An 8563-nucleotide genomic window follows, 5' to 3' on the forward strand; every position below is an offset into this window, starting at 1 on the left:
GGGGCTGCATGCACCCGGCAGTTTATCCAAGCGTGAGCCGTGGGGGGGCTGTGTGAGAGCCGTGGGGGGGGGGGCTGCATGCACCCGGCAGTTAGTCTGAGCGTGAGCCGTGGGGGGGCTGTGTGAGAGCCGTGGGGGGGGGCTGCATGCACCCGGCAGTTAGTCTGAGCGTGAGCCGTGGGGGGGGGCTGTGTGAGAGCCGTGGGGGGGGGGGGCTGCATGCACCTGGCAGTTAGTCTGAGCGTGAGCCGTGGGGGGGCTGTGTGAGAGCTGTGGGGGGGGGCTGTGTGAGAGCCGTGGGGGGGGCTGTGTGAGAGCTGTGGGGGGGGGGGCTGCGTGCACCCGGCAGTTAGTCTGAGCGTGAGCCGTGGGGGGGCTGTGTGAGAGCTGTGGGGGGGGGGGCTGCATGCACCTGGCAGTTAGTCTGAGCGTGAGCCGTGGGGGGGCTGTGTGAGAGCCGTGGGGGGGGGGGCTGCATGCACCCGGCAGTTAGTCTGAGCGTGAGCCGTGGGGGGGCTGTGTGAGAGCCGTGGGGGGGGGCTGCATGCACCCGGCAGTTAGTCTGAGCGTGAGCCGTGGGGGGGCTGTGTGAGAGCCGTGGGGGGGGGGCTGCATGCACCCGGCAGTTAGTCTGAGCGTGAGCCGTGGGGGGGGGCTGTGTGAGAGCTGTGGGGGGGGGGGGCTGCATGCACCTGGCAGTTAGTCTGAGCGTGAGCCGTGGGGGGGCTGTGTGAGAGCTGTGGGGGGGGGGCTGCATGCACCCTGGCAGTTAGTCCGAGCGTGAGCCGTGGGGGGGCTGTGTGAGAGCCGTGGGGGGGGGACTGCATGCACCCGGCAGTTAGTCCGAGCGTGAGCCGTGGGGGGGCTGTGTGAGAGCCGTGGGGGGGGGACTGCATGCACCCGGCAGTTAGTCCGAGCGTGAGCCGTGGGGGGGCTGTGTGAGAGCCGTGGGGGGGGGGCTGCATGCACCTGGCAGTTAGTCCGAGCGTGAGCCGTGGGGGGGCTGCGTCCACACCCTGCTTTACAAGCGGCATGGGTCCGTGGGGTGGAGTGTGCAGCGCTGCCCCCGAGTCCCCTGCACCAGCCCCTCCTGAGCACTGGGTGGAGGGGGGCTCACAGGCTGCGTGGCCACAGCTCTCCTAGGTACAGGCACGGCCCCCCATAAGCGGAGCCCCACAGCCACCCAGTTTGCCTGCAACATGGCACGACTCCCCAGCCCAGCCACGCAACTGGGGCGCAGACAGACCCCGCTGGGAGCAGGGACCCAAGGGAATGGTGCGCACGGGCCCAGCCCCGCTGGATCTCATGGGACAGCTCACTGCCCCCATGGGAAAGCAACCAAGCATCATCTGCCTCCACGTAGGTCCTTCCCCATGGCAGGGCCGGAGGGGGCGCTATGGGGCTGGCTGGGGCTGGGGCGGAGGGAGGGCGCAGGCAGAAGGTGCTTGGGACGGGGCATGTGCACTCAAGTTTATAAAAAGTACAAAAATAAAAGATTCCCTTTTCTAAAAACAGTGAAGGAACGTCTCTCCCCGCCCGCCACTTCCACCCAGCCCGGCCCTGTGTCCCCCGCGCAGGCTGTCCGCGTTCCAGTGGTCTCCTCAGAAGCAAATTCCCTGTTGCCATCTGCAGCCGCCTGGAGAGGCCCAGCCGCTCACAGCCCTGTGGGGAGGGGACACACGTTAGGGCCCTGCCACAGCACCGTCAGGAGTCAGAGCGCCTGCCCAAGGAACGCCGGGGGCGCCGAGAGGCGGGCGGGCCGGGAGGGGGGTCGCCGAGAGGCGGGCGGGCCGGGAGGGGGGGGGGGGCCGAGAGGCGGGCGGGCCGGGAGGGGGGGGGGGGGGCGAGAGGCAGGCGGGCCAGGAGGCGGGCGGGCCGGGGGGGGCATTGAGAGGCGGGCGGGCCGGGAGGGGGGTCGCCGAGGGTACGTCTACACTACATCCCGTTCTGCTGACAAAGCGAGCCGCAATAACGCCTCCTGGCGACAGGACTCTGGACACAAGGCGTCATTCCTCGGAGAATGAGGTTTCCGCCGTGACTCAGGAACAGCGCAGACGCGGATCTAGTTTTGTCGACAAACCCTGTAGTCTAGACACACCCCAAGAGGCGGGCGGGCCGGGGGGGGGGGGGGCGCCGAGAGGCGGGCGGGCCGGGAGGGGGGGGCGCTGAGAGGGGGGGCGCCGAGAGGCGGGCGGGCCGGGGGGGGGGGGGGGGCGCGCCGAGAGGCGGGCGGGCCGGGGGGGGGGGGGCGCTGAGAGGGGGGGGCGCCGAGAGGCAGGCGGGCCGGGGGGGGGCGGGCCGAGAGGGGGGGGGCGGGCCAGCCGGCGCCGGGGGGCCGGGCCTAGACCTTCCTCACCTGCAATTCTGTCGCAAGCCACCCCTTCCTTCTCGTGAGCCAGGTTGAGGCGGTTCTGCTGGGCGGCCAGGCCGTTGGCCTCAGGGCTGCTGCTGCGCGAGGGGCTGGCCGTCTCCGGCGGGGGGTGGAGCTGGAAGGCCATCTCCAGGTGCTCCTGGGCCAGGCGCAGGTGCTTGTGCAGCCGGTCCAGCCCGTGCTCGCAGGGGCGCTCGGCCGCGGGGCTGGCCAGGTACTCCTGTAGGCCGGCTGGCCCTTCAGGGGCTCCTTCCTCAGCGAGTGGTAGGTGGGGGGCGCGCTGGGGGCCTTCTTGGCGCAGTGCGGCCCGGAGGGGCTGGGGGGGGGACTGGGGCTGGCGCCGCCCTGGCCCAGAGCGTCCCGGAGGCAGCCCAGGCCCAGGTGGCAGAGCTCACAGAGGTTGAGGAACAGGCAGAGCCCGCTGACGGCGTACATGACGAGCAGGAAGATGGTCTTCTCGGTGGGCCGGGAGACGAAGCAGTCCACGGTGTGTGCGGGCAGGGGCTGCGGGTGCACACGTAGGAGGGGCTCACCTCCAGGCGGTACAGCGCGTACTGCCCGAAGAGGAAGGCCACCTCCAGCGCCGAGCGGCACAGCAGCTGCAGCACGTAGGCCTTCATCAGCCCGTCGTGGCGAATGCGCCGGCGCCCGTCGTGCTTCTCCGCCCCCCCTCGCCGCCCTTCTCCCTCTCCAGCTCCAGCTCCTCGAAGATCATGGGATCCTCCTCGTTCTCCTCCTCCGCCTCCTCGTAGTCCCGGCCCACGCCCCGCCGCACCACGGGCGCCCCCGCCCGGCCCCTGGCGCCCCGGCCCCCCGGCGCCCGGGCGATGCGGTGCATGGCGAAGCCCAGGTAGAGGACGGAGGGCGTGGCCACCATGATGATCTGGAAGATCCAGAAGCGGACGTGGGAGAGGGGGGCGAAGGCGTCGTAGCAGACATTCTCGCAGCCCGGCTGCTGCGTGTTGCACACGAACTTGCTCTGCTCGTCGTAGTAGATGGACTCGCCGCCCACGGCCGTCAGCACGATGCGGAAGACCACGAGGACCGTGAGCCAGACCTTGCCCACGAAGGTGGAGTGGTTGTTGATCTCCTCCAGGAGCCGGGTCAGGAAGCTCCAGCTCATCGTGCCTGGGCAGCTGGCTCAGACCCTGCAGCGCAAGGGGGGAGCCAATAAGCCCCCCGAGCGAACACAGACCCCGGCCCGCTCACCCACCGACAAGCAGGGGTCCCTGCCACAGCCCCAAGCCCGTGTCCCTCCTGCCTGGCTGCAGCCCCAGCCCCGCCTGCTCTTCACCCAGGTCCCAGCCTCCGACCCTGGGCCCGTCTCCCTGCCCCGCACACCCGCTCGGTAGGGCCCCTCCATCATGCTGTGGCTGTCCTCTCCCCCTCCCCCACGTCCCCAGCCGCCACGCACAGGCCCTCGGCCAGAAGCCTACCCCAGGCTGCTCAGGGGCCAGCAGCTCCCCCAAACACCCCACAGGGCACCACCCCCCACCTCAGCCTCTTCTAGCAGCAGAATGGGGCCAGCCCCCAGGGGTTGGGTCACCAGCAGCCTGGGCCTATCCCCGGACTTCCCTGCCACCATGGAGCCAGCCAGCCCTCAGGAGAGTAGCACAAGGCGCGCTGTCCCCCGGCTCCGCTCCTGCACCCCACTGGGACAGGGGCTGAGCGGGGCCTGCGGAGAAGGGCTCACCACGGGCCTCGGCGTCTACCCTCCCAGGCAACGCCGGGGTCACAGGGCTCCGAGGGACAGGACAAATCCCAGCAGCTGGACACAAACGAGCAGAGGCTCATTAACCACGGGCAGGAGCTGCCCCGCAACGGGCGGATTCTCCACCCAGCCAGGGGGCTCCATCCCGGGGTCGCTGGGAGGTCTCAGGGCTGGCTCGGGGACGGTCCCTTTGCTGTCTGGCAAAGGGGCAGGGCAGGGCCGGGGCTGAGGGGACGTGCGCCTGAAACACTGGGGAGGCGGGAGGCGTAGAAAAGGGGGGCACCCGGCCCAAGGTGGCAGCAGGACAGCCCCCCGCCGGCTCCAGGCCCTGCAGAGGCCCGGCCCAGGTGCTGCTCCTGTCTGGCCTGGCCACAGGGCTCTGCGGGCCTGGAAGGGGACAGGTGCAGCGAGAGGAGCGGGGCCGGGGCACGTGCACCATGGGCGGAGGGGCCCTGGCCAGGGAGACGCCCGGCAGGCCCCCGCACCCAGAGGTGGCCGAGCCGGAACTCAGGCCTGGCGCCCGGTGCGGGGAGGGAGCAGGCAGACAGGTCTCCGGTGCGCCCAGCAGCCCAATGGAGACCCCGGGCCCGCGGCCACCGTCAGACCCACCTCGCCCTGCCCAGGGGAGAGGCCAGGCCCCCCCGCCCCAGGGGCTGCAGCCGGGACAAGGGCCCTGGCCCCCGCCCCCAGTGCGGCAGGAAAGCTCCCTGGGGGCAGGAGCAGGCACCAGGGTCAGACCAGCGCAAGCTGCCTGCTACACCCAGCCCTGCCCGGCCGAGCACCACGTGGCTCTCCGCGCGCTGCCCGCAGGGGCTGGCGCCAAGGGCCCTGAACGCAGCTGGCATGGGAGCCCCCGGCAGGTCCACTGGGCGCTCCGCGGGGCACAGAGCATGGAGCTGGGGGGGGGGGGCGGCTCCGCGGGGCACAGAGCATGGAGCTGGGGGGGGGGGCTCCGCGGGGCACAGAGCATGGAGCTGGGGGGGGGGGGGCGGCTCCGCGGGGCACAGAGCATGGAGCTGGGGGGGGGGGGCGGCTCCGCGGGGCACAGAGCATGGAGCTGGGGGGGGGGCGGCTCCGCGGGGCACAGAGCATGGAGCTGGGGGGGGGGGGGCGGCTCCGCGGGGCACAGAGCATGGAGCTGGGGGGGGGGGGCTCCGCGGGGCACAGAGCATGGAGCTGGGGGGGGGGGCGGCTCCGCGGGGCACCGAGCATGGAGCTGGGGGGGGGGGCTCCGCGGGGCACAGAGCATGGAGCTGGGGGGGGGGGGGGCTCCGCGGGGGCACCGAGCATGGAGCGGGGGGGGGGGGCTCCGCGGGGCACCGAGCATGGAGCTGGGGGGGGGGTGGGCTCCGCGGGGCACCGAGCATGGAGCTGGGGGGGGGGGGCTCCGCGGGGCACCGAGCATGGAGCTGGGGGGGGGGGGGCTCCGCGGGGCACCGAGCATGGAGCTGGGGGGGGGGGGCTCCGCGGGGGCACCGAGCATGGAGCTGGGGGGGGGGGGGGCTCCGCGGGGCACAGAGCATGGAGCTGGGGGGGGGGGGGCTCCGCGGGGCAACCGAGCATGGAGCTGGGGGGGGGGGCTCCGCGGGGCAACCGAGCATGGAACTGGGGGGGGGGGGCTCCGCGGGGCACAGAGCATGGAGCTGGGGGGGGGGGGGGGCTCCGCGGGGCACAGAGCATGGAGCTGGGGGGGGGGGGGCTCCGCGGGGCACAGAGCATGGAGCTGGGGGGGGGGGCGCTCCGCGGGGGCACCGAGCATGGAGCTGGGGGGGGGGGCTCCGCGGGGCACAGAGCATGGAGCTGGGGGGGGGGCTCCGCGGGGCACAGAGCATGGAGCTGGGGGGCGGGGGGGCTCCGCGGGGCACCGAGCATGGAGCTGGGGGGGGGGGGGGGCTCCGCGGGGCACCGAGCATGGAGCTGGGGGGGGGGGGGCTCCGCGGGGCACCGAGCATGGAGCTGGGGGGGGGGGGCTCCGCGGGGCACCGAGCCATGGAGCTGGGGGGGTGGGCTTCCGCGGGGGCACAGAGCATGGAGCTGGGGGGGGGGGCTCCGCGGGGCACAGAGCATGGAGCTGGGGGGGGGGCTCCGCGGGGCACCGAGCATGGAGCTGGGGGGGGGGGGGGGGCTCCGCGGGGCACCGAGCATGGAGCTGGGGGGGGGGGGGGGGCTCCGCGGGGCACCGAGCATGGAGCTGGGGGGGGGGGGGGGGCTCCGCGGGGCACAGAGCATGGAGCTGGGGGGGGGGGGGCTCCGCGGGGCACCGAGCATGGAGCTGGGGGGGGGGGGGCTCCGCGGGGCACCGAGCATGGAGCTGGGGGGGGGGGGGGGCTCCGCGGGGCACCGAGCATGGAGCTGGGGGGGGGGGGGCTCCGCGGGGCACAGAGCATGGAGCTGGGGGGGGGGCTCCGCGGGGCACAGAGCATGGAGCTGGGGGGGGGGGGGGGCTCCGCGGGGCACAGAGCATGGAGCTGGGGGGGGGGGGGGGCTCCGCGGGGCACAGAGCATGGAGCTGGGGGGGGGGGGGCTCCGCGGGGCACAGAGCATGGAGCTGGGGGGGGGGGCTCCGCGGGGCACCGAGCATGGAGCTGGGGGGGGGGGGCTCCGCGGGGCACAGAGCATGGGAGCTGGGGGGGGGGGCTCCGCGGGGCACAGAGCATGGAGCTGGGGGGGGGGGGGCTCCGCGGGGCACAGAGCATGGAGCTGGGGGGGGGGGCTCCGCGGGGCACAGAGCATGGAGCTGGGGGGGGGGGGCTCCGCGGGGCACAGAGCATGGAGCTGGGGGGGGGGGCTCCGCGGGGCACAGAGCATGGAGCTGGGGGGGGGGGGGGGGCTCCGCGGGCCCCACACACGTCCTCACTGCAGGGCCAGGCCAGATTTTCCACATTCACACAAAGCCCCTTGTCCCCTGCGGCCCCGCCAACAGCCCCCGCCCGCCCGGTGTCAGGTAACCGGGGCCAGGGCGCCACATGGACCTGCCGGGCCCAGAGCCCCCCCGCCTGGCCCCAGAGCCCCCCCCCGGCCCCCACCTGGCCCCCAGAGCCCCCCCGCCTGGCCCCAGAGCCCCCCCCGGCCCCCACCCTGGCCCCAGAGCCCCCCCCGCCTGGCCCCAGAGCCCCCCCCCGGCCCCCACCTGGCCCCAGAGCCCCCCCGCCTGGCCCCCACCTGGCCCCAGAGCCCCCCCCACCTGGCCCCCACCTGGCCCCAGAGCCCCCCCCGCCTGGCCCCCACCTGGTCCCAGAGCCCCCCCCCCGCCTTGGCCCCAGAGCCCCCCCCACCTGGGCCCCAGAGCCCCCCCCCACCTGGCCCCCACCTGGCCCGAGAGCCCCCCCCCCGCCTGGCCCCAGAGCCCCCCACCCGGCCCCCCACCTGGCCCCAGAGCCCCCCCGCCTGGCCCCCACCTGGCCCCAGAGCCCCCCCCCCACCTGGCCCCCACCTGGCCCCAGAGCCCCCCACCGCCTGGCCCCCACCTGGCCCCAGAGCCCCCCCGCCTGGCCCCCACCTGGCCCCAGAGCTAACTGACCGCCCCCGCGATCCCCGCCCAAGGGCCCCTCGCAGCAGCAGCAGCAGCAAGCAGCCCCGTGTGTGGGGCGGGGGGGGGGGGGCGCTCATGCTGCCACGGAATGCGCGGCTCCCCCGCCCCGAGGCCACTCCACCGCGAGAGCCACACTCAGCCCGCGCCGGGACCCCGCACCCCTCCCCCCCGCCGGGACCCCGCACCCCGCTCCGCCCCCCCCCCCCGCCGGGACCCCCGCACCCCGCTCCGCCCCCCCCCCCGCCGGGACCCCCGCCGGGACCGACCCCGCACCCCGCACCCCTCCCCCCCCGCCGGGACCCCGCCGGGACCCCGCACCCCCGCACCGCCCCCCCCCGGGACCCCCCGGGACCCCGCCGGGACCCCGCACCCCGCCGGCACCCGGCTCACCTCGACCCCGCACGGACCCGGACCCCGCTCACCAGGGCCGGGCTCGCTCCGCGGGACAAAGCGCCGCGTCTGGCTCCCGCCCCGCCGAACAAAGCGGGACCCGGCCCCAGTCCCCGCCCACGGGCGGGCCCGTCCCACCGCCAACCGCGTTGCTACACGCGTGTAGTTAGCCGGACTCGTGCGGCGCCTGGAGCCCCAGCGCCCCCCCCCTCCCCCTCCCCACCAGCTCCCCCAGGACACTCCCTGCCGGCCCCACATCTGCCCAAGGGACAGCCCCACTCAACTGCCCCAGGTACGCAGGGCACCCCCCCCCGCTCCTGGGACTCCTTCTCCCCCCCCCCCCCGAGCCCCCAGCTCCAGGGACTCCTTCTTCCCCCCCCCCCCCCGAGCCCCCAGCTCCTGGGGACTCCTTCTCCCCCCCCCCCCGAGCCCCCAGCTCCTGGGACTCCTTCTCCCCCCCCCCCGAGCCCCCAGCTCCTGGGACTCCTTCTCCCCCCCCCCCCCCGAGCCCCAGCTCCTGGGACTCCTTCTCCCACCCCCAGAGCCCCCAGCTCCTGGG

The 8563-nt window shown here is 75.1% G+C and overlaps 1 protein-coding gene across 1 annotated transcript; it reads right to left on the bottom strand.

Moving 5' to 3' along the window:
• Window positions 1–1456: 1456 nt before the first annotated feature.
• On the bottom strand, window positions 1457–8136 carry LOC142823519 (gap junction gamma-1 protein-like). Its single transcript, XM_075914614.1, is given in 6 exon segments — window positions 1457–1662; window positions 2357–2602; window positions 2605–2863; window positions 2866–3038; window positions 3041–3519; window positions 8005–8136. Coding segments are annotated over 5 exon segments (1140 nt in total). The 5' UTR covers window positions 3495–3519; window positions 8005–8136; the 3' UTR covers window positions 1457–1654.
• Between the last annotated feature and the right edge of the window lie 427 nt (window positions 8137–8563).

Source organism: Pelodiscus sinensis, unplaced genomic scaffold (assembly GCF_049634645.1).
Source record: "Pelodiscus sinensis isolate JC-2024 unplaced genomic scaffold, ASM4963464v1 ctg188, whole genome shotgun sequence".
Lineage (NCBI taxonomy): Eukaryota > Metazoa > Chordata > Testudines > Trionychidae > Pelodiscus > Pelodiscus sinensis.